General features: G+C 33.1%; 1 protein-coding gene across 22 annotated transcripts in view; it reads right to left on the minus strand.

The window, feature by feature from the left end:
* ADGRL2 (adhesion G protein-coupled receptor L2) overlaps window positions 1–27,707 on the minus strand; it is a 273,498-nt gene that overhangs the window by 137,373 nt on the left and 108,418 nt on the right. For all 22 annotated transcript variants that reach the window (XM_082418824.1, XM_082418844.1, XM_082418845.1 and 19 more), the window contains one exon: window positions 7,037–7,208. In XM_082418824.1, the coding sequence (XP_082274950.1) occupies window positions 7,037–7,109 (73 nt within the window). In that variant the 5' untranslated portion in view covers window positions 7,110–7,208. Of the gene's footprint in view, window positions 1–7,036; window positions 7,209–27,707 lie in introns of those variants that run through there.

Here is a 27,707-nt window from a genome sequence, read left to right on the forward strand (position 1 = left end):
TGTTTTTATCATGTGTGTTGGGGAAAAAGAAGGAAATGTATGGTGGTTATATCAAGGTCTAGAATTATGAAAAATTTTAAATGCTTATCTTAATTTTCTTATTTTTTATCTTTTCTCATAAGAACGTATTACATTCAAAATCAGGAGGAGGGGAAAACTTTTAGGAAAAATAAACCCTCAAAGCAAGAATAATAGCAAACATAAAAGTCAAATTCAGGAGAGTCCCATGCTGATATGGAGGGATTATAAATGTTGTTTTTGCTTCCAGAAGCTATTATATGAAATTCCCTTCTCAGCCTTACATTTTAGCCAAAAGATCCCAGGGCCGAGGCTAGATATTCTCCTGGAATCACTTCTGTCAAGTTGACAAAAGGAGTAAAAGAATAGGGTTGAAAGATGTCATGAGATATTCACTAATCCACATTGATGTCTAATACATGTAGACTGCACGGCTGTCATATGTCGTTCTCTGTCTTGCAGGAGGTGAAAAGAAGATAAAGACTACCATAGGGTACCAAGCATACGTTTCAGTAAGACACTCCCTTAGTAATGTGGCAGATAGATAGTTCTTTGAGAACTACCAGTTCTACATTAATACTCAGATGTGCTCAATCATTTGTATTATCTTATTCTCTAATACCACGACCTAGTATATAAAAAAGTGAAAAGGTACATTAATTCAAAAACTGAGGCAAGAGATTCATCACGACTGAAATTACTTAGTAAGGAGTAATGAACACAATTACCGTTCAGAAAAATTAAGGTGCTTTACATGTCTCCTGTGCTTTTAATTAAGCCACCTTTAATACACTATTGATTATTTCAAAATATAACCGTAATGGTGATAAATGTCTAATATGAATGTAAAATCAGTATTTCAAAAATTTACTTTTGTATGGACAAGTTTATGACCTCTTTACTTTTAGCAAATTACTTCATAACAGATTTATTAAATAAATATTTGATGCAGTCTTTTCTGTCAGAATATGGAGGTTTGCAAAAATTAAACAGCCAAGCAATACAGTGTTATTGAGGTCTGTGTTTAACACACTGATTTATAACACTTTTCTACCAGCAAGAGACCTATTAGTGAATCAACAGAGATTATGGATAAGTCAACCTTTCTAAACACTGGAAAAAGAAGCAAAAGAGGATGAAATAGGGTGGGAAGTGGGGAGGAAAAGTGGGGAGAAGAAAAAAATCAACAAGCAAGCACTAGAACTTAATCTCCATATATACTAAATATGGCATAATTTAACACTGAATATTGGTATTTAAAATGACAAAAGTATACTCCAAATTAACTTTTTTAAAGATGCCAGGGTATCCAATAAGTTTAATCTTATTTTTTTTCAATTTTGAGTCATAATCAGAACTAATATACCTTGCTCTTAAATCCTGGTAGGAGTACTATAAGGCATTTCATTTTTACAAGATCAGAAGCAACGTCATATAATATGTAAGTGGCGTTAATATTTATATTTTTGAAAATGAATTACATCGGTACCTATGCAGAAGAACGCTGCTGCAGTCAAACTACATTGCACTCATATAACACAATAAAGAATATTTAGTGTCCTAAGAGCAATATAGTTAGGTACTTTCTTAAGGAATAATATCACATTAATCTGCACTAAAAATATAAATAAAATCATTTTAAAAAATGCTTTGTTTTAAATCAATGTTAATTTACATAATTTGAAAATTTAAAAAATAAGGTCACATTTGCCTGCAGCAAACACAGACATGCCGTACAATTCCTATTAATTTAATGGGAGTTGTGACCCCCATTAAGTTTAACAGGAGTCATACGGCCAAATCCCCATGTACCTTGCTGAAAATTTACCTCCTAGCTTTCAACTAATCAAATAATCTGAAATGAACAAAAGTAGTTAATTTTGCTAGACTGGGAAATGTAAAGTCCCTACAGTAAAGTCAATTCAGCATTATGATGGCAATGGCCACGTAGTTAATCCCAATAAGAAAAAGAACAAGGTTTTAACAGTGAGAAGAGACAAACTGAAGCAAGGGTGGTTTAGGAGCACTGAAAACAACATTTACCCTTCACAGAAAATACGTTCTGTTTTTTCCAATGTGGAGTCAATTTTCCAACTTTTTTCTTTCTTAGTACAATGTCTAAAAAGAGTAAAAAAAAAGAAAATCCCTTTTTGAAGCCTAAAATTATGCCCAAGGAGGCTGATCAGACGGATAAAGAACCATATGAAAAGGTATAGATAACTGGTTACAACTTCTGAATCACAGTGAATTAAATCATAATTTTTTCTGGAAAAACTTTTCAAAAGTTACTTTATAGCCACAGCCATGCAACCATATACCTCACCTCAACTACCCACACACCATATTACAGCGGTTCTTAAGTGTGATGCGGAGCAACGTCAGCCTCATGCCAGAAATTTTTCAGAAATGCAAATGCTTGGGCCCCACCCCAGACCTTCCAGGTGATTCTTCTGCTCAAGTTTGAGAACTACTGCAATACTTTATTTCACATCCATGCTGTTCTCTCTCCGCTGGTTTTTTCTCCACCACCACGCTCACCACTGCCTTCACCTAGCTTGTGCAGCTCATACTGAGATTCAGCTCAAGAATCATCATCACTTCAGGCTGGAAGCATTTCTTGACACACACCCAATGCTTCTGGAATATCACCATCATGGCACTTATCACCGTGTTATTACAACTGTTTATTGTCCCCTCTTCCAACTATTAAGACCACGACCCTCTTCAAAGATTTATGCTATTCAGTGATGGATATAGAATAAGTGGTTACCAGGCATTGTTCTAGGCATTTGCATGTTGATGAACAACAAAAAAGATCCCTGCCCTTGTGAAGGTGACATTCTGTGTGTGTGTGTGTGTGTGTGTGTGTGTGTGTGTGTGTGTGTGTAAATATAAATTCTGTACATTTTATTACATATATGCATCAATAAAAGAATGAAAGATAAAAAGAATAAATAAATATAGGTCTGAATTATTCTAATCTTTCTTAAGTTTAACCTCGGAGAACGAAGTTACTATTCCTTCCACTAAATTATAGACCATTCTGAAAAAAATATTTATAGGCCAAAATAGGTTTTTTAAATTCATAAGTGACCCCTAGATCTACTACTTTCCTGCCACTCAACTAGCAAAAAGACCCTACAGCCAAACATCATTTTTTACTAAGACATAATTAACACAAAAATCATTGTAAAATGTGCTTAGAGAATTTAAAAGTACAGTAAAAACTGCTAAGATACTATTTCTACAGCTATGTTCTTAAATGTTCTTGATGTATATAAATAAATATGTAAAGCTGTATCTGGCATATGTGGCATTTTCACCTGGCATATTTTCTTTGAAATAAGGATAAGCAACAATTCGAGTTAATTAACTAAAATTTCAACTAATGAAATCTAATTACATACTCACTGCATAAAGAATTCAACCTGAAATCCATATTACCTACTTCACTGAAGAACTGCTGTTATTTGTAACTTGTCACTTGAGCAAGCCTTCATATATCTGACTTATGCTGGCCAGGGCTCCATTATATAGCATAATTTAATTCTCTAGGACACAAAAATTCAGTTTACTTTCCCACTTACTGATACATGTTTCCACAGTGGGTTACTTGGCTTGTAAAAATTGGCCAAAAGAATCAAAGCACCCCAGTTTCTCAACAAAACTGATTTTTAAAGGGCTTGATGTTAGTCCTCTAAGAGTAAAATAAATTCTAAAAACACAAAATATTGTGAAAGTTTGGTCCTTTATAATCATTTTTTATTTGAAAATTCTAAACATAATTTTCAAAAAAACACAGGAGAGACTTTAAGAATAAATAAAACATTGTTCCTACTTTGCAAAAACCAGTAAATTTTAACGGGTAAGACTTTATTCTTAAACACTAATTGATGGAAATGGAGAAGATAAGCTAATTCTAACAATTAAACCTTTATATAGGGCTTCACTGGTGGCGCAGTGGTTGAGAATCTGCCTGCCAATGCAGGGGACGCGGGTTCGAGCCCTGGTCTGGGGAGATCCCACATGCCGCGGAGCAACTGGGCCCGTGAGCCACAGCTGCTGAGCCTGCGCGTCTGGAGCCTGTGCTCCGCAACAACAGAGGCCCGCGCACCGCGATGAAGAGTGGCCCCCGCTCGCCGCAACTAGAGAAAGCCCTCGCACAGAAACGAAGACCCAACACAGCCATGAACAGATAAATAAATAATAAATAAAATAAAATTTTAAAAAATTTAAAAAAAACCTTTATATAATTAGCTTTTACTATGGTAAAACTTAAAAAAAAATGCTTAGTGATTTGCTCTTTAACATGCACACAAAACATGACATATTTATAATGTTTGCCTGGACTTAGAACAAATACATAATTCCTCCTTGCATATATGGAAATTTACCTCTCATATATACAGATGTAAAACAAATCCAAAATTATGTTAAGCCTTTAAAATTATACACTAAGGTAAAACACTACTGTAAACAGGGGAAAAGAAAGCTCTGAAAAGGAAGGCACGGTCCATGGCTGAATACAATACTTGTTTTGTTTAAAAACGAAATCTTAATTAGTTGCTACTACTTAAAAATCTAACGACTGGTTTCTATTGAAAAGTCAGAAGACCGGCAAAACCAGGCTAAACACTGGAAAGGCAACCATGGTTCCTCCAGCAAGCACTTTCCTGCTTGCTGCAGACCTCCACTGGCCTGCTGCACTCAAGTTACTTTGTCTGCTTGGCCAAATAGGTAGGTATTTGAGGTTTTGACCCCTGCACAGGACCACAAGCTCCTGAAGAGCAGGACCTGTGCCTTGTGCATTTTTGAACCCCAAGCACCTGGCTCAATTTAGTCACTCAATAAATGAGGAAGGAGGGAGGAAACCATCTAGAAAACCTTATCTGAGCTTATCGGCAAAGATCCAGGAGCTGATAAAAAAAAGTGCTCTATATATAGTGCTCTAAATAGCTATAAGATTTGAAAAGTGCTCTAAATAGCTGTAAGATTTGAAAAGTGCTCTAAATAGCTATAAGATTTGAAAAGGTAACAATCATGTAAGGGCCCCGAAGAAACTTAATAGCTGAATAATTAAATTTATATCTTCTTTCCTGTGCCCTCAATACCCAACTTTGATTGGTTTTCTCTATAGGTGTTCACAAAGCATTATCTGCTTGCTGGCAATAAAGGACTATCATGTCACGTAAAACTTTTCTAAGACAAAACCACGTGACGCTGGTTCAATGTTCTAACAGTGAAGTGCACAGTAACTCTGTACCCTCACAGTTAGTAGTGTGGGTTCGTCCCAGGTTCTTTTTACCTGTAGGAGGGAACTGCTTCAAAAGCAACAACCCCTGGCCTGATGCGCCAAAAATGAAATTTCTCTTAACAGCAGATATGCATCCTGACCTGATAGGTGACACTAGAAATAAAACTGCAATATCTCATGAAAAAGTCTCTGGTTTGCTAGCCCCCTGCTGAGTTAAGCTACTGTGCCAGCAAAGTGGTCTCTATCTTGATTGGAAAATTTTTTATTATGTGGACTAATGAGCCATTGATCTACACCTGGAATCTTTTTAAATGTATAAAAACATTCAAACATGACAGCAGGAATTCAGTTAGTTTTTCCCTCCAAAAAAACAGATGCAAAATTATAGACTATACACAAGATTTTCATAACAACCCAAGCCAGAGATTCATATTATTAACTCAGTTTCTGCTCGTTGTTTATCATTACAGTACTATTCATTCAGACATTACATTTTAATGTCAGATTTGATGTATCTTTCAATTTTGATGCAAACAGCAGTATCTTCTGAAAATAAAATATTAACCCATTTGTAACTTTCATGTGTGACAAATCCAAGTGAGCATTATTTACTTTCTGAATACAGAAGTTCTTATGTTAAAATTTTTCTCAACTTGTTATTTATCTGAATTATATTATTAAGTTATGTCAATATGTTGAAAGTAGGGGACTGGGACAGCAAGGAGAAGTGATGAAACATAATTTTGGAACAAGCAATTCAAACAGAATTCTTTCCGAAAAATGTTAACATTTTGAAGCTTATTACAAAGACATCAGAATAATAAGCTTCTATCTATTAGTTGACAGTATGCCTTTTTTTCCCATCTCCAATTTTATTAATAGGTATAAATGGGATCATTTAAAAGTACATATAGAGCCAATTTAAAAATTCTAAGACATTTTCTTCAAGAATATTTAATTGTGACCAAAAAATCCATTATATTTTACATGCATTTCTCCGAGATTTTGCATTCTTTCACAGATTTTACAAGGTTAATATAATTTCATGCTGAATACAATGACTGCCACTACCAACTAGCTATAGAATTAACACATCTTAGCCCCACATTAACTTCTGACCTGCTCTGTAAAAAGCACCTGGAAGGGTGTTATTTTCACATGGAAATAACATGTAAGACTAAAGAAATAACAGATACCAGAAAATCCATATAGTAATTATGGTTTCAATTATTTCATTAACCCTCTAAAGTGTCTTTACTTCTTTAAAAATCAGGTCTGCCTTCAAAAAAGATAACATTAGAAAGGAAGCACTACAAAAAATAACTTTTTCCAGAAAATATAAAAGAATTTTACTTAGAAGTTTTAGAACAATGACCACACTTAAGAAGCACACAAAACTAAAGCTGAAATGAAAGAGTTGCCACAAAATATTTTCAATTTTACTGGCATAAATTCAGTCAATAAATGTAACATATATACCAAAGCAAAGCTTTCATTTAGTTCTCTCAGGATTATTTACAATGACTATATTTACAAATGTATGTAAAATATAAATTCAGATTTCTATCACTTTCTATAATATATAGCTGTGTAATGAAAATAATTCAACAACCAGAAAAAGAATATGACATTCAGGAAATCTTTTTAACACTTAATTCTAAAATAATAAAAAAATACTCATTCGAGCCACTTCTACATAAAAAGAAGATTGCATAGTTTAAGTTCTCCTGAACTTAAAAAATAAAATTTAAACTGTTACCTTACCTTCTGTATTCGGTAAGAAGCTGATTATAATGATAAACCACAGGCTTCGCATTCTGCAACCAGAAGACACCATTATTGATCCCTTTAAATATTTCTTTGTATTCCTTAATGAATCTAGTTATATATGTCCAGCTTCATCGAACCCAGCAGTCTGCATCATTGATCCTCATATCTGAAAAACAAACAAATCCATCATTTAATCTATGGTCCTGCAATGTCACAAAAGATGAAAAAATAATAATAACTCCTCTCTTTCCCTCCTTTCCTCCCTCTTTCTCCTAAGTATAAAAAAATGGCATATATTTTGATTCTATATGCAGCAGGAAGTTGCTCCTATACACTGGATATCTGAGCTTTGCATTCTGGAAACAATCAAAACCCCCCAAAATTAAAGGTAATCAGAACATATGAACTCACATAATAGTTATATAATTCCCAAAGATAAATTTTTCTTTGAAAAGATTAAAAAGTTATTCTAGAATAATATATCTGCCTTTCAATGCCACGTATTAGTCATTTTATCAAAGTACTAACTTTGGTACACAATACCTCCAACAAAATTTCATAAATACATACACTTTCTTTGTTTCTAGTGATGGTAACAGCAGTATTATCTACTCTTTTATCCTGTTACCTTGCAAAGTACATTACAGATATAATGAAACAGTTTATTTTTCTATTCAAGGGTGTACAATTTTTAATATATGGTTGTACTTTATATCATAATGGCATTCCAAACACCACATAGCAAACAGTTATTTATCTGACTACTAGTTATTCATAAAGGGAGCAGTTTAATAAAATGATTGCTCTTAACTATTTCATCTTAAACTTTTACATTTTCATATATCAGTTTTTCTTACAGCAAAACTTAGTAAGATCAAACCCATATCCTTGAGCAGTTTAGTCCATCCACTGGACCCAAATAAAACCGCAGACCATGATGATTATATCTCCAAGGTTGCATCACTATTTTTAAAAAACCAAGGGAGGGGTGGCAAAGAATATAAAAACCAAGAGCCAAGTTTAATTCTGACTAGCCCTTAAGGACACAGTTCTTCAACTGTAGAGGATACAAAAACTCCAGAAGTGATTTAATCAGCATTTCTAAGTTCCCAGGATCACGTGAAACCAGGTTATTTGCTGGGTTCTACTGAAGTGTTTTACTGCTTTCTAGGGTAGCATGAGGAATCAAAGAGTAAATACCAGCTTTACAATACACATACTATGAAGGCAGTTCCAAAATATATACAGCCTCCTGATTTAGCTTCTGAGGGTAAAGAAATTACAAATTCTTCCTTTAAAGTTTTCCCATGTTATCCTTAACCTGGTGCAAATAAAGAGTTTTTTTAAAGTGGAGCACTGAAAGTTACATGAGGTTGTGTCTATAACTCAAATCAAATGAACTCTTACATAATTTAGATGCTATCACTACAGCATAAAGAAAATTTAGAAAACCAAATTTCCCTAGATAACTTTGAGTTCTCTTTTCACATTGTCTGAGCTACTCTGCATTTGCTACATTCTTAATGCATCATATGTGATTCTATTAGCAGGTCACTATATTCTGCTATCACTTCCCTACAATGTAACTTCAATGGAAAAGGGGTCAGATGCTAAATGGTTTGGAACACTTATGCTATAAAGTCACTATCTTGCTTCATCAACAAACACACAGAAAGAAGGTAAAAAATTAATCTGAAGTCATTATCTAGTGTTTAAATATGAAGACCCATAAAACCACAAAAGGAACTAGCAAGATACTTTTGTCATAAGAAGTTTATTTTATCACGCCTATAGTTTCTGAGATAAAACTGCTTCCATGTACACCTCCATGATCCATAATCAGCCCAGTTTTTTTAGCTCTCTCTGAAACCTGTGAAGACAATTAGGTATCATAATGAGGGAATCAGAATTGGCATCACCAAGTTCTAAGAACACCTCAGATGTTCTTAGAAATAAAACAAAAACAAAGGGAAAAGCAAGCTTCCTCCTCTGCATGCCATAAATATAAAAAGAAGAATAATACATCAAAAATTAATCTGATGGAGGAGACACATGGCACACAACCCTGAAAAACTGGCTGGCTCTCTATTACATTTTTCACTCTGAGCTCCCAAAGACTATTCAAAAGACAAAACCAAAAGTAAACCTTCCATTTACAACTGCTGTGCAAAGTACCTGCCTTAAAACTGCAAGCTACTTTATATAAAGCACAGAGAGAAGTCAGATAATTTCATGGCCTGTCATATCAAAAAGGCTAATCAGTGAACAATTTCTTACATCCCACCGACTGGTCAATGATTGGCTCAAGCAATTAGAATAATTTTAATGTGTGGAAGAGGTGCATTAATTTTACTTGTAGTAGCCTTTGGAATGCTCCCGATTTAAGCGAAGAATCCTGACTACCCAGGTTTTGGTTGTAATGGGTATTTTCATTTCAATGAACTAATGCATACCGGCTGCGTGCCCACATGCACAGCCCTTGAACACATTTCCACTTTCTTAAAGCGATCCAAGATCGGTCTGTCTTTGGTCATCCGCTATTTGAAAGAGTCCTTGTTTGTGGGAAGAAAGAGAAGGAAGACATCAGGGACTGACGACTGCCTTGTAAGAAACAGCTGCCAAGATAGGAAAACCTCTGTTAGTGAAGGGAAAAGGAGGAGGAAACCACACAACCCAGACCTCTTTTGTGGTCTCTGGCCAGGATAGAATATTTTATGAACTGATTTTAACTATACGCTCTAGTCAACTATGAGACTTAGTATAAATGATTGTTTCTAACAAACAGAAAGAGATTCTGGAATGTAATAAAATCATGGCTTCTTTCGCCCAAATAAAGCTTAAGTCCATCCATCTGTCTGTGCAATGAGTAAAAGAATATCAAATTTATTTTTCTCATTCTACTATCTACATCCAATCACTTTCACATCAAATAAAATTATTTTCTAAAGTTCAAGCTTTAAATGCAATTTTGAAAACAGTCAGAAGATTTTACTGCTGTGATCCAAATTAAAAACAACCTTCCATTAAAAAATTTAATGAAAACTGAAATACTTAGCAGACCATAATCAGCTAAGGATAGAATGAATAAATAATCAAACATGGTGAAACTAATCCCAAGAAAACATTGCTCCTAAATCAAACTGGAGCCACAAGACACTCACTGGCAGAGATGTAGCCAACAGACTCTATATAACTACCTGCAAAATGAAGCTCAGTAAAAGTGTCTCACAATGCAAAACAAGAACAAAAACAAGGAACAAAACCAGAAAAGGGATATTAAACTTCCTTTCAACAAACAGAAATGATTAAGTGATTCCCCGTGTTAAAAACCAGTTTGTCCTTAGATTTTTAGAAAAACTCTTCCCAAGAACTTCAGGGAAAAATTGGGAGGGAAAAGGCACAGATGAAACCCCACATAATGCTAAGTAACAGTTCACTGCTTAATAAAAACTGAAACAGAACATTTCTACTCAAACTACAAATGACTATTTCTTTTCTTCTCCTTCAAATAAGGATATTCAAACTATTTCATCCTAACCTTGTTTCTATAACCACCTGCCATTGTCTACCAAACCTCTGTCAAGATTTTTTTGAGTAAGTATCCTATTACTCTGTCATGTAAAAAGTCAATTAATGCATCATTACTACTAAACTTTCCAAAGCTGAACAACGACTTCCAGGAACATGCCTCAGCATTGTTTATATCCCAACAGTCCTCAATGTTTTATACACTACTTACAATGTACAGTTAGCTGTAGCCTTTCAGACAGTAACCTGCTTATACTTATTAGCTGCATTAAACATCCCATGCCTTAAACTGTCAGCAAAATTAAGAAACCATTACTAATCAGTTTTAATATGTGTGTATTTATGTTACATTACTAAGAAATCACATTTAACCTTATATATGATGATATCTGTCTAGCAAACATAGAAAAAAAATAAAACCCATTTGTTGAAAAGCATCAATAAGTAGGATACAGCATGCTTCAAATTAATGAGAGAAAAAGATAATTTAAATTTTTCTAAAAATGGTTAACTGAGTTGATATTCTATTAAGTGCAAAGCCTCTAAAGATTCATATCTAAAGCTTTATCTTTGATTTCTACTCATGGACACTGAACTACTGTGAACACCGGATATTACGCCCAAACAACCATAAGCATGAGAACCGGAAAGGCAAAGAGCCATCTTAAGCAGGAAACCTACCAAAGTTACCCATCCTTGTTATTATGCACTAATGCTGTGTAAAATGAAACATTCACGCTTTGGGTAAGCCTAAAATTCTATGCGCTAAGTGTATGTCAATTTTAAATGAGAGTTAAAGACAGCTGTAAAAAATCAGTCTTTCTGGTCTAATTTGTGCTATAAAATTATAATCACTATGGGACAGAATTTACTAACGAAAGAAAGCTGCTTTTCTATGTTTTACCAAAACAACAATAACAACAGCAACAGGATGATACTAACCCCACTCTGCCGCCACTGCAAAGGTTTAGAAAATAAAAAAATAAATTGCAGAATTTCCCCTTCTTGTTAACACAGGAGAAAACATCAACACCCTTGGGATTTTTCTTTCAGTAAGTCGCCTAAGTAAACCCTTGTTATCACGAATCAGAAAGCCTTTTTTAGCTCCAGACATTTGATGTTCTTTTTGCGTTGGAGTTTATTTTCTTTCCCTTCACAAAGATAGGGCTGGGGTTGGAAATGCTAATAGCGATTTTAAAACCACGTGGCCACCCACTAGTCGCCACCCTCTTTCTCTGTTTCATTTCTGCAGATATTGGTATCAAATATAGAGTACTTTAATTACACCATTTATACTAAAGTCCCCTTAACATTCATTTTTGATCTTACCCTTTATTGAAACTTCTTCATTGTGAAGGTATAAATTCTCCTGTGAGAGGACTTAGAGGAGTAGGAAGGAGAAGAGTTCAGGAATGCTCCCAGTAAATTATATCTGCGATCTGCTATGATATCTAGGAGTCATGCTGAGCATGCAAAAGAGGCTTGTAGCTGTGGACTCTGGAGGCACAATGCAGGGCAGTCTGCCATTGTCTTCATTAAAATGCTTCCAGTTGAAATAATAAAAACAAATGGCTGTCATTTTCAAACCAACATAGGGGACATTTTATGACTGAACATAAAGCTGCAAATGAAGTTTCAAAAGAAAAGGAAAAAAATGAAGCTCCATGCCCAGTTCAAAATATTACCTTATATAACATGAAAGTTGATGGCGTCCCCAACTTTTATATCAAAAAAAATCATAAATCCATTAGTTTAAAATATTTTGTATTTATTGTTAAATTATAATACACTTACAATGTAGAATTTAGTTTTTTCCCCTTTTGGGGGAAAGGGAAAGCTATTTTTAAATAGCAGTCCTCTCCAAAGTTAAAACTTTTTATTTCTTCTTAACTTTCTAATGGTCTAGAATTCTCATGCAATATTTTTGAGCTGAATATAAATTATGGGTACCAAGGCCAAAAATATTTCCTGAGTGCCTACTGCGCGTGAAATACTGTATCAGACACATATCACTAATCCTTAAAAGGTCAATATCATAAAGGTCAAAAGTCTGAGGTTCAGAAAAGAAAAGTTAACTCCTTTACTGGAAGTTACTCAGCTAGCAGGTAGCAAAGCTTGAATTCCAATCAAGGCTAATTACAAGAACATTCTTTCTTAGTTGCTAAGTTATTCATTCAGCAAACATTTACTGAGGATCTATTACATGCTGTGCACTGAGGAACCTAAGAGACAAAACTCCTAACCCTCAGGGAGATTACATTCTAGCTCAAAAATAACCCTTTCTAAATAGAAAGCTACAATTGCCTGGCACAGAGTTAGGTTCCTCCAAAATGATAAACTACACAGATAAACTAAATAGCTTACTTATATTATTCATGAAATCTTCACAACAACCTGACGAAATATAAATTATTATCCCCAATTTGCCTTAAAATGAGAATACCTAACCTGTACAACGACAGTAAACAATAGCAGGGCTGGGATATAAGACCATGTTCTAAAACCACTATTGCCACGAATTAAGTAGCTCAGATAAGCCTACTCACTTTATGTGTTTTATTATCTTTCCCTTTGGAATAAAAAATAGAAATAGAACAAAGTCATTTTGGGATTATGAAAGTGATGAAATACCAAAAAAATAATGAGTTGATTTTCAAAATGTTTACATGAGTAAAACTAACATCCCTTAGGTAATGATAGCTAAACGTTAACTTAATTTTTAGTATTTCCAGTTAAGCCATCTTAATTTTATTCATTTACAGTGCTATTTAAAGTGCTCACGATATATGTTATAAACTAACAAATTATTCTAGATGAATCTTATGAGCCAAAATACCTGAGAAGTTGCTTACAAGTCAAAATTATAAACCTAAATATTTCCTCAAATATAATTAACAATGAATCTTAATAGTCATGGAAAGAACATTTTAATGTCAACTTCTGTGATATTATGGTCTCTTCACCGTTCAGGCAAATAGAAAAGGAAAAATCCAATGTTGCTCATGAGATGCAATCTTATCCTTGGCTCACTACACTGGATCCTTTGTTCATAAATCATTGTTACTAGCCATTCTTTGAATCAATATTCAGATTCCCTCTTGGTCTACATGTACAACCACTAAATGAAATAATAATGACCCAGGATCTGTCGTATATTAGATCATCAATATCACCATCAGGAGTTTCTTAAAGGTAATGAGGTAATCTGAATAAAATATGTCAAACGAACTTAAAAATGAAAAATTAACTACAAAGAACACACGGTAAGAAGCTGAAAAAAATTTTCTGAAGTATATAGCACATTGCCTTTTGTAATCAATAAATGATAAAACTCAGTTGCAAGCTATGTCAATATATATAGTGTCATCTCAACTTGCAATTCTAAAAATAAATAACATTAACAGTAAAACTGCATGTATGTCAGTTTAGATCAATGACTATCTGGTGATTACATTCCAGATATTTTTGATATTGAGTACTGAAATGAGTGTTACCTATTCATTCATTATATTTACTTTATATACTGGCCCTGTGTTAGGCTCTAAAGGGATTATAAACAGATGAAGATATGACTGTCACTTTCAAAAAGATAATAATCTTCTAAGGAGAATTAAATACATAAGGAAATGATTAAAACCCCAAATATGAATTAATTATAACTGTTAAACTCCCAAAAACTTAGTGATAATAAATATATTTTATACCAAAATAATGAAAGACAAGAGAAATAAAAGCAGTTTATAGACCTGTGTTTCCCTTGAGCTGTGTACTTAGGTCAACCAATATCATCTTAATGACAAGAGCCCAAGACTGAGATAAGGAACACAGTCTAGAATCCTGGTTTAACCTACCACTATGAGCGTTGGGACAAATCACAATCATCTAAGCCTCAAGTTCAGCAACTATATACAAGGATAGGAATACACAATATATTTACTATTCCATTATTTTCTCAGTTATTCCAAAAACATGTTTATGGTCCTGATTCCATCTTAAGTAATCTTAAAGGAGATTTTTAAGGGTTATGGCAATACGTTTCACTAAAAGCTTGTCTCTTATCAAAATATCTCTCAGCAATTACTTTAATAATTCAGAGTTTTTAAATTACATCTAAAACAGTTGCTATTACAAAAAACATTTTTTGAACTCTACTTACAGATTACATTACAGATTATTACATCGGCAGCCATAATACAATAACCTGAGACTCATTCAGCTCACATATTTCACACCCCGCCTTTGTGGGAAAACGCACATGACCAAACGACAAGACGACATGCTTTTTCCAGAAAAAGCAAGTTCCTGTGCCTTAGCCCACATTAGTCTCCATTAAGCCCCACATTCCATACCATACACTCTGTGTCTACAAGCAAAACTCAAAATAACAGTATTTTATTGAGTGGTAAAGAAAAAGTATATATCAATTATTTCTGAAAATTAACTTAATGAACAACATTAGAAATAAAGTTTCAGTTTAAGTGAATGAACAAGAACAGACTCTTACTTCCAGTGTTTGACTGATATTCTATGTGGTCAGCATGTCTGATTCCTCTAAAGAGCATTAGAAGACATATGGGAAGGCAAGAAAAATATTTATAGATAATATTTAAAAACATAATGGACTGAGTCATTTTTAATGATTGTTAAATGTTAAAAAAATTTAAAACTTTAGTTCATTAAAAACTTAAAATATAACATGTTTTATGTCTAGTGCTTCTTAACTAGTGACTCATGGAGTGAGGGAGGTATGTGGTTTTTAGAAAAGGGATTTTCAACATTAAAATGTAATTTTATAACCTCTATTAAAATTTCAAGGACTTCCCTGGTGGCTCAGTTGTTAAGAATCTGCCTGCCAATGCAGGGCACATGGGTTCGAGCCCTGGTCCGGGAAGATCCCACATGCCACACAGCAACGAAGCCCGTGCACCACAACTACTGAGCCTGCGCTCTAGAGCCCATGAGCCACAACTACTGAGCCTGTGCACCACAACTACTAAGCCCACGTGCCACAACAACTGAAGCCCGCGTGCCTAGAGCCCATGCTCCGCAACAAGAGAAGCTACCTCAGGGAGAAGCCCACGCACCGCAACGAAGAGTAGCCCTTACTCACCACAACTAGAGAAAGCCCGCACACAGCAATGAAGACCCAACACAGCCAAAAAAAAAACCCAAAAAAAAAGCAATGTTTAATAAAAAGAAACATAGGTTATAAAAAGCTGAGAAAAATTGACTAGAAGCTTGAATTACTTGCCAAGACTCTCTTACTTGGTAAAAGACATGTTATTTTTGCAGTATTTCATTAATTTTTTATAAATTTTCCAAATCAGAAAACTGATATTTGAGGAAAATATATCCCTCGTTGCCACTCCACATATAAAACAAAAAACTGAGCTTAATAAGAATAACTTCCAAAGATAACAACGAGTAATTCTTCAGATCTCTTAAGCTAAAAACTATCAATAATATCCCATTATGTTTAGAAAGATTAGAAGCAAGGAATTATGTAGACTGATACTATACAGCAGAGATCAGGAAACTTTTCTGTAGAGGACCAGATAAGTAAATACTTTAGGCTTTAAGGACCACAGAGTCTCCGTCACAACTATACACTTCTCCCTTTGTAGCATGAAACCCGCCATAGACAATGTGTAATGAATGAGCATGGCTGTGTGTCAATAAACTTTACTGCAAAAATTGCCAGTCAGCCAGTTTACTAACTCCTGCTATGGATTAACCAATACAAGATGGAGATAACTGAATGCAGTTCGGTCAAATAATGAACTGACCGATAACTATCAACATCTACCAGAATATTCAAACCAACTTCAGTCTGTTATTTTAATTAATTTAAATGTAAAGGTAAAGGTAAATTAACTATGCTGGAATGAGAAAAACAAAATAAAGCAGCATTATACTGACCAAAACAAATTAGTGTTTCAGTGTGTGTATATATAACAGAGCCATATGTGCAGCTTACAGTGCTTGGGGAGAAACTCCAGAAAAGAAAATAAAAGGCATTACCACAGTAACCTATCTTACTACTTTGGCAGGAGAGAATGTAAAACCAAACAAAACAGTAAGTAATGGGAGGCTGAAAAGCAATGAGGTTTGGACAAGACCCCTGAGGTATTCTACCATTAGTATGATGGTTTCAAATACCTATTGGTAAAAGTGGCTTCAAACTCGTGAAACTTCTGTCATCACTGCTACTCACCCATATGAAATACTGGATATAACCCAGTCCCACCTTGTATTCAAAAGGAAACTACTAAATTCTAATTTGTTGAATTTCTGCTATAAAGCTAAAAATTCTACAAGGCCAGAATCACCAATCTTACTCCAAAAAAATTATGAAGTCACAATAAATGCATACATTTCTGTTAGAACAAAAGAATTTTTAGAGTTTTCCAATTCCTTATATCTAGGCTCTTCCCAATCAATATTTGACTGTTACTATTATAATAAATACTTTTACTTTCTGCAAGCTAATGTTTCCTAAAATTGAATACTCACACTATAACATGCCATAAGAATAATATTTCTAAGCTACAATTAATAGGTAACCACATTTAAAATACATGAAGGCTAAACTTTTCTATCTATATATATATATATATATGTATATATATATATACATAAGACAAAAGAGTGGAGGTTACAAATTTTTAATAAGAGCATTATATTATGGCAGTAATAATCTAGGTGTTTTACTGGAAGTGAAGTGGATTACTGTAAATGAAATTTTAAAATGTCCTTTCCATTTTACAGATAACACAAAATGACTTTTTTCATGTCTCCGGCGATAAGGATAGATTTGCCACACATTTAAATGGTGCCTTCACACTTCCCATCCTGACTCATGAATTAATAATTTAGTGACATTAATACAAGAAGATAAATGATAAAAAGGTTAAGGCGCATGGGCCAACCATACACACATACTTCTTTGAGCACAGTTAATACTTCTCTGCCAATTACAACTAAAACTTTTTAACTGTTTTCAATAGCATTTTTACAATCTAGGTAGCAGCTTATGCGCACACAATTTCACACAATTCAGGCTTCATAAATTTCCTGCTGGTACCAAACAATCATTCTAGGGGATTAAAGTGCAAGATCTGTTAACATTAATAATGTTTTATATAGTCATATGTATTAATGAAGCCTCTATACCATTATTAGTCTCCTAAAAAACCTTCTAGGCCAAAATACTGATTCAACATGAATTACACATTTATGCTTTACAGTAACAAAGAAATACATTAGTGTGACATGGTAAAATAAAAAAATCACACCCACTATGAAGTAACAGATTTCCTTTGACCCAAGCTTGCTAAGTGTGCATGCAAAGATACATACACACACAAATGAAATCAACTCAGTCTCTAAGTTTTTAAAACCAAAAATCCTCTGGAGCATTATTCATGTAAGTTTGGATAAAATACAGTCCTGTGAATATAAAAGGTACTTCCTTTTAAGGTGGTACTCATTCACTCACAGTTTTATCAATTCTTTTTCTGAAATGTTTTAATCCCCTCTCATTCTTTTCAGTCCTTCTGCTCTAACCTCTCTCTCTCAACTTCTGTAAAAATCTCGCGGCTAATTTCTTGCCCTCCATCCAGCTTGCCAACCTCCATTAGACTGCTCTTCCTAATTTCACTCTAAACCATAAAAATGTGTAAAACTGGAACCAATTCTAGAAATCACTTTATATATAAGACAAAGAAAACACTTGGGGTTGTAACTTAACAAAGGCAGACCTCAGAACTGCTGATTTTCAAATTTTCTCTTAAGTACATATATTATTATCTCACTGTAGTTTAATTATCACAACAAACCTAGTATCTCTATTTTAACAACAGAGGGACTGGAGGGGCGGTGGTAAAAGGAAAAAGTTTAAAAAAAAAAAGTGGCAAAAAGCAAAAAACAAGAGTAGAGCCCAAACAGATCTAACTTCAAAAATAATTCAACCCTCTACTTCTGTCAAACTTATTTGCTCAGTGATTCTGAATATGCCCTTCAAATTGACTTATATTCAAGATTTTTTTTCCCCATATAGAAAACATTCCCCTTCCTTCCACCTAAGAAAATTCCATACAGACTTAACAGGTTTAAAAGCCACCTATGACATAAAGCCAACTGGATCACCTCCAACTGAAAAACACCCCTCTTTCCAAAAATTCCTACAGTCATTATCTGTACCATTTGTATAATAGTTATTATTGGGTTGTCTTATAACTCTTCTTCAATTAAGCTTTTAAACTATTTTTAAAACCTCTTTTGTCAAAATTTTCAATATTTATCTTTCTTCAATGTAAGTCTCTTCAAACCAAACCGAAAAAATGTCCAGGATACATACTCTGTTCGAAGCATTGAGGCTGGTACTGCAAGAAATACAATGATGTGGAAGATAAGGAAATGACACAGGGGCACAAATAACTTTACATAGTACTTAAATGTAATTAAGAAAGTAAGTGCTCCTTATGGACCACAGCTTTTGCTCATCCCTTTAATCGATTCCGATAAGTAGCGTAATATCCTGGTGATTAATAGAGTGAATATACAATAAATTAACCAGTTTTCTGGAAAATTATTATAATTTTCAATGGATTTCTTTTTTGGCTAACATCTAAACTTGGGAACGAACATCCTTTTTTTATTTCCTGTTCTTCCTCTTTAACTATTAAGGTAATTAATTCGATTTTTGGACCTAGGAGGCTTACCCTTACCTTGCACCTTTCCTGGCATATTTATGCTATTCCTTCTACCTGAAATCCCCTCTGCCAACCACTATTCCTTTTCCAAGACTCAGTTGAGGCCGATCACTTGACGATCTAACTCCCTCCTCCTTCCCTCAACCTCCACAGCACACACCAGAGGAACACTGTCATTTGTGTACAAAATCACAAAAGTATCATTTTCAAAATTATTGTGAGCTAAATGAAAACAGGACCCATGGCTTTCACATCTATAACCTCAGTTCTGGGTACCCTTGCATAATGCCTGGCAAATAGCATATAATAAATGTTTTCAACAAAAAAGAAGGAAGGAAATTAGGTAAATAGAAAGGAGACAGGGAGGAAGGGGTGAACGAATAAACTGAACTATGGGAAGTAATGTCCATGAATCGAGGGAAAGATGAAGAAAAGTGAATGAATTCAGAAACTGAAGTACAAAACTGAAACACAATTTTTTTAAAAAACTGGAAACAAACGTAGAGACCTCCTAAAATAGGGATTTTCAAGCATTTTTTGAAATATTTAATGTTTAATTAAATATTGAGGCATTGCCAATTTACGACACAAAAAATAAAAATGGCAATTTTTCACAAGTTTAATTTATCATTGTTTGGCATAAAATACTTTTCTGTTATCATTTACAGAAGTCAAATAAACTCCCTCAAGGAAGTTTTAAAAACCACTGGGCCTCCTCACTAACAGTGAGGAAGCAAAAATGTCCACAATGAGTGAGCGGGAAAACTAAACATGCAATTCAGGTCCAGCCAAACTCCAGTAGAATAATCCCCTGATGAAGTTTTTCTTTACAATACAGATTTCCTTCAACTTACGATGGGATTAAATCCCTATAAACCCATGAAAGTTGAAAATATCTAAGTCAAAAATACATTTAATACACTAACCTACCGAGCATCATGTATTAGCCGAGCCTACCTTAAATGTGCTCAGAACACTTACGTTAGCCCACAGTTGGGCAAAATCATCTAACACAAAGCCTATTTCATAATAAAGTGTTGAATATCTCATATAACTTATTGAATACTATACTGAAAGTGAAAAACAGAATGACTGTATAGGTACAGATATTTGTCATGGTGGCTGGGAGCTGAGGCTCACTGCCGCTGTCCAGCATCAAGAGAGTATTGTACTGCATATCGCTAGCCCGGAAAAAATAAAAATTTAGAATTTGAAGTACGGTTTCTACTGAATGCATATCGCTTTTGCACCACAGTAAAGTCAGAAAATCCTCAAACCACTGTAAATCGAGGACCATCTGTATTTGAAAATTCAATAACTGAAATACTGAAAATAACTTAAAACCTTTTAAAGTATTAGAGAATGTGAAATTATATAAAACTATATTAAGTACACCTGAGAAATTTGCTTTTAAATAAAAACAGGATGGGGTAAATAAACAAAGTTGACATTTATTTTCAAAGTACACTAAAAGTGCAAGATAATTTCTTCTTGCAAAAATTTTTGACAAAGTAGGCTTCCACATCTACATATTCTCCCAGCAATATTTTGAATTTGAGAACACACTGTTTCCAACAGTGAAATTCCTCCCAAAAGTCAACAGCTTTAAATAAAGGTCAGCATAAAGGTACAATACAGTTTTATCACCATTCAGAACAAAGAATGAAAACATTAAAATCCACACGTCTTTTCTCCTCCAATATTATGGGACTGACGTTAGCACTCTTAATCAATGCCAATCTTGGGCTTATATCTCACCTCTATATGAAAAAACAGTAAATTTCACACTGGGAATTAAACTCCAGCTTTAGTTTGCAATTAAGGTATCTGACATTGCCTATAATGCATATGGAATTGCAGATTTATTTCTTTTTAGCATTTTTTATTTACTAAAGCTGTTGAAAAACCATGGCTACTTCTAAATCCTAACTTTCCATCCTTCCTCAGACTAGCATTTGCAATTAAACTGACTTTAATATACAAGTCAAACAATGATGACAAAAAATCTAAGCAGCTCGTTTGCAGAAAGATATCTAAATATTAAATATGAAATATGACAGGTTTTAAAAATTAAATGGTAATTGTAAATGGTACAATATATATGTCTGTCCTAATTTGGGAAGACGAGCTTCTCACATAATACTCATCAAACTAAATACAAGAAATTGTTCAGGCATTTCACTAAATTAAAATCTTGAAACCCTACAGCTACAATGTACAAATTTAGATTTTATTAATACTTTAAATCAAACCATAGTTATTATTCAGTTTCTTATTATGCAATTTATAGTCTTCTGCTATGAATACAAGAACCTCATGTAAAACACAAATATACACCTGAAACTAACACAATATTCTAAATCAACTATACTCCAATATAAAATAAAAAATAAGTTTAAAAAAATATCCGAAGGAATCTACAAAAATAAATAAAACACAAATAAACCAAAAAACTAAACCTTACAGCCTCAGATCCACATAATAAAAATTTTCACTTTAATCAGCATTTGAAAAAAACATGAATATCACTTAAACATATGCAGGTATATACTCAAGAATATTTTTAGAGACATCTATAAAGGAAGCAAAATTATAATTTTTCACAGGTCACATTAAAAATATATGTATCAACTTGAAGCAATTTTTGCACAGCCAATATTCTTTAGGCGTAATGCACACACCTCAAAGTAGTGTCAGAAAAATGGGCTCGTCCTTCCTCCTTTGCTCTCAACAGGCCAATGGCAGGAATGAATGACTCGTATAGAACCTAGCTCTTCCTCTACCCTGAGTTCAATCAATGGCCAAATCCTGCCCCATCATTACAAAACTTTTCCACACCGTCTATTGCCACTGCCACTCACCTGGACTGCCATCCACACTTTCTAAGTAGGTTTCCGTTTCCTCCAGTACTTCCCTACTCTAGTTCATTGGTTACACCACCATGACAGTCAGCAATTAAATGTAACACTTTCTCAACAGAAAATATTAACAGCTTTTTATGGCCTTCATGAGAAAGTCTAATCATAGCACAGTAGGCTCTTCATAAACACGCCCCTAACTAACATCCCAGTTTCATCTCCTTCCACTTCCTGGGCAATTTGTACCCTCCATACACACTCTCCTTAAGGTACCATTTTCTGCCTTTGTTTTCCCTGACCTTTACCTCTGACTTCTCCTCCTCCTCGAAAAGCCTGCATCTGCTGAAATCCTCCTCTGCCTTCAGGTCTATTTAAATGGATTCTCTTTTTTCTATATTATTCATTCTGAATTCACTCCCCCTACCCTATATTTCCACAGTCTTTCCTCTACACTTCTGGTTGGCATGTCATTACGGTATGCCTTATATTATAATTATTTGTAGAAATGTGTGTTTCTCTGATGAGATTTTAAGTACCTAGAGAGCACAGTCCTTATACAGTACATTTCTTCAGGCAGGGCCTTAATAAATGGCTGTTGATCTAAAATGAAGAATTAAAGCCCCGAAGTTAATGGATACCTAGATGAAATGTGCTTATAGATAAAACTGCTCTTGTAAAGAGCAAAACACAATGAATATTTCAAAATATAGACTTTAAGACCAATGAAAGTAAATACATACTTTCGGTCTGGCAATTTTGACAAACTTGGTACTAGAAGTTCTGTCACATTTTTAAAACCACATGTGCTGTCATAATAACTTCTGTGGCATTGTAAGAAACCAAAAATAACATCTTGAAGGTAAAATCCAAAACATTATAAACACTGTGAATCATTAAAATAAATCCAAGCCCTTACCTGTCATTTATACACATGCAACATTGCCAGGAAAGGTTGCTCTGAACTACAGAAGCATAATGTACTTTGAGAACATACCTGCACATGAAATACCCTATATTTCAAAAGAAGATTTGGGTATGACTTTTATTTTAATTAAACTCTCAAAAGAATTCTTTTATATAGTAAAAATTCTCTATGACTGTGCATCTGAATACAATTTAATTTATCAAAACTGGGAGTAAGTTGTAGGATAATGGCAAAAGTTGGATCGCTTTGGCTTAGTGATTTCTTCTGACCTTGAGAAACCTATAAATTGCACAACATAGAATGGTGACAAGGCTGACACAAAAATTAAGATTTGCTTCTTTCAATTTTACCTTTATGATCTTATTTGTACCCTATAAATGTCCCTATAAATTAAAAGTTGGTTTAAGGAGTTTTAGGTAGATTAACAGTCTTGAATATAAGTTAACCAAAAATGGAAAATCTGTCTTTCAGCTAAACTACCAAATACACCATTAGGTATTTGCACTATACTGTGAAAGATAAAGATAAGTTTATGATTATTATATTTAGAATTAAGAACAATTTTCAATTTTTTAATATTTGTAATATATTACATACATATTAAACCAAAAACTATGCTGTTTTAGATTTATTATCATTCAATTCTTTATCTATTGTGTTTGCACAGAATCAATAAAACTCAAAGTCCATATAAAGGAATCTCACTACTAAAGACAGGGAGCCTCTAATTTCCACTGAATTGTTTGTTAAAATAATTTTCAATCTATTCATAAATCTTGCAACAGTAACAAAAAGAATGAACTGAAGTCCCATCTTTAAACCTGTTTCTATACCATCATGATAGGTGATTTCAAAAAATTTTAACCTAGATGTCAAACACTTATACTTCATCAATTTTTGATTGTATGTTAAAATGATGTAAAATATTGAAGCTTTAATGAGCACTCAGCATTAAAAAGTCAATTTGATAAGTAAGGAATGAATGTTCAAACAGATAAGCAGAGCTTTAAAAATTCAGAATGGTATAGCTGTGATACCGTCCAAAAGTTAACCTTTATAAGCCGTGTTAATGAAAATTTTAGCTAAAATTACATTCTGTTTCCTGGAATCCTTCCTAATAGTTTTAGTCTGACTTTCTACCTACTTGATTTATTGACACCTGTTATAGTTCCCTATCTAAAAGCCTATTCTTATACAGGGCTGCGTATATTTTCTACTCTTTTTAGATCTCTTTTATGTAATAAATATAATGTCAACAAATTAAAACAGTAAAAGTACCACAAGTTTATCTAAGTTGTAGATTCTAACAGAAAAGATGAGAGAAAATCAACAGAAACTTGTCTTACACATAATGCAATAATTTGTAAGTTTAGATAATAGACAGAGCCTAATTTTCAGCCAAATCCTGGCCAAGAACTAATACATATATTTTCCTTACCATATTTTGGTTGAAACAAATCTAAATAAAGTAGGATGGCAGGCCAAAGGCAAAAACTGTGCGACGTAGTTGCCCATACCAATCTTTTTTATACACAAACTACCTTTTTTTTCTTTTAAATAATTTTATTCACAACACAAATTTAATTATAGGATGGCAGTATATATGCATTCCTCAAACTGTCATTTAAGATGCTTCAATGAAAAGCTTCTATATTTTCTTTGAGAAAAAAATGCATGAAATAGTTTTTATTTTGTAGGTTGAATAAAAGTATGCAAATATAAAAAGATCACACATACGCTATAATGAATGATCAATTATCAGGCCCAACATTAAAAGAATGTTTTACAAGAGTTGAATAATGCCAAGCATAAAGGTATAGCAAATATCCTTTTTTAATTATGGAGGCCTTAATATATATTAAGTCATATGGAAACACTTTGAAGACCACCACCAAATAATGAGATTCCACGTTACATTAAAAAACTGTATACTGATAGATATCACTAAATTTTTACCTTGGCTCTCTTTAGGAGGTCAAACAGCAGCTTACTTGGGAAGTCAAATGAAAAACATGACAATTTTTTTAAAAGGAGAAATAAGGCTCTCAGCCATCAATTCAGAAATGAGTAACATCAAATTATTAAAACAACTCCTGAAGAAAACATTCTATCAGAGGGAATGTCAAAAATACTAAATCAACATACAAAATAACAAAATGATGTTCTTAAGAAGAATGCAAAAAATATCTGACATTATCATCAATTTTATAAATATGTTGGAGTTTGCGATGACTTACTCCTTAAAAACAGGCAAAATCAGTTTTAATAAAGTAAGCTAACAAATTAAAGCTATATTTTAGTTTATTTTCAATTAAAAGTTAACATCTTGGTGAGTTAATCGCAACCCTCTTGATACGCTCCTCTTGGTTTTCACAGAATTAACAGGCAATATAGAGAATGAAGCTATTAGTATACGTAATCTACAAGATTCTCAATATTCTTAAAATACTTAAGCAATGGTTGTACTATAGGGTTTTCAACTTAGTATTGTTCTAAGAGCTCTAATTCTTCTTCTCTAATTTCTTTAAAGAATATTCTTAAACTACTACAAATCAATTCTAAATGTTTTTGAAAAATTCAACTCTAGAAAATGTGAATTCTAAGATACTTAAGATTTGTTCCTGGGTTTTTAAATCATGTAATATTATTAACTGAATAATAACTGTCTTAAAAGATATCTAGTCTCATTTTAATGAAACCAATTATAGGTTTCCAGGCGGAAATGTCTAAAGAACTTATGTACTTAACGTATAACACAATACCAAAAAATTAGTTAAGAAAAAAAACCACATGGGAGATGTGGGAGAGTGACTACATTATTAAAACAGCCAAGTATAAAAGTTACGACTGGCCATCAAGTTTATTATAATTCTATGTCACCACAGTTCTACAAAATATTTTACAAGCGCCCATCAACCCTAAATTCCTATAGCGATCACGAAGATAGGAAAGTGCTTTGAGACCTGTGTTCGTAAATACCTTAGTGTGCTGCAGCTGTTATCTGAATCCCACATAGCAAAGAGTTAAAACAAAGGTTTTTTTGAAGTGTAATTCAAGTCATTTCATAGGCCCAGGTATTTATTTTTACATTAGTTATTGGGGGCCAGTAACTACTACTAAGAGATAACAGAACATTTGTTATGATACTCTGACAAGTAGTAAAATGCTGGGCTAAGCCTTTTTCTTGAACCTAAACCAACTTTTTACTTAGGGCCACTCAACTACCTTTCTGCTTTGACTTAAATTTGGTCAAAACAAAAATGCCTTTTGAATCAATAAACTGATTTAAAGAGCATTAAATATAAACTAATTTTTAAAAAAACATTACATAAAAATTCAACGATTCAATAGGTTTTCTTTTCCTTCTTAAATATAAATCTCAAAAAAGGTTTTATGAATCATATTTATATTGAAATATGGAAAGCAAATATGAGACAAAATTATCCATAAGTAAAAAGCATCAGTATTTTTATTTTGAATTTCAGATATTTCCTTAGGTATTGTATTTATTTTTATGTAAGGCAATACAATTATGCCTAAATTATTGGAGATAATTTGTAATATCTTTTTCTTACAAAAATAGCATACTTTTTATTAAAAATACATAACATCTTATAACTTACTCTTTTTAGAAATGAATAGAAATTTGATATTCTAGGGTCTTAACATTTTCACTCTTTAATGCAGTTTTGAATTAACAATATTATGTGAATGTCACAAAATCATGTTACACGAAGTATACATAAGAAAAAGTCTTTTTTTTTCAATTTGAACATATCTATCAAATAGAGGAAAGGAAACGCCTTTGAAACATAAAGGCAAAAAGAAACTAATACTGTTTATTTTTCTAATTAAAATGAAAACTGTAGTTTCTAAATCCTGGTAATAAGGCAATTTAAAATACATTTAAAAATTATTTTCCAATACAGTTATGAAAACATGCAGATTCACAGTTTTGCATTCCAGACTCTTCGTATAGGCATATACAAAACTGTGAAGAAATATTATTTAGGCTTTACTACAGTTTTGTTAATTTCTGTTTAAGATGTTAACATGTTAAAGTATTTGGCTTCAGTTCAAACAGTATAAAAGGTATCAAGTCTTTTTTTAATAGGAATTTCTATTTTTATAAAACTTATACTAAAAAAGATTATTTCAAATATACATTCATAACACATATTACCCTTATCTGGAGAATTATTCTTTATATTATATTATCCTCATAGCTTATTTAAAAAAGCGATCTGCTCATATAGATGCAGGAACAACTAATACATATCTACTCTTAACATTTATACAAATGACAGGATGTTTTCTTATAATTCATACTCTTTTTTATTATTCATTCGAGAATGTTTAATAAAAATTTCTTTGGTAATTTACAAAGAATGTTGGGTTATTTTAAACTGAAAAGCAGCTGCCAATTAACTCTCTCATCGTAAACATCCCCAATATAATAAAATAACAATAATCCTTTTAAAACAATAATTTTTCAATAACACATTTTCTTCACAATTCAAATTTCATTATTTTAAAAATCACTCAGTAGTTAGTCTACCTTCAGATTTAAGACAAAACAAGTAGAACTTACCCTAGCTGTGCTTTTCCAGTAACCTCACAGAAGTTATGCACTCCGTGAC

Source organism: Balaenoptera physalus (assembly GCF_965194825.1).
Source record: "Balaenoptera physalus genome assembly, chromosome: 1".
NCBI classification, from domain to species: Eukaryota; Metazoa; Chordata; class Mammalia; order Artiodactyla; family Balaenopteridae; genus Balaenoptera; species Balaenoptera physalus.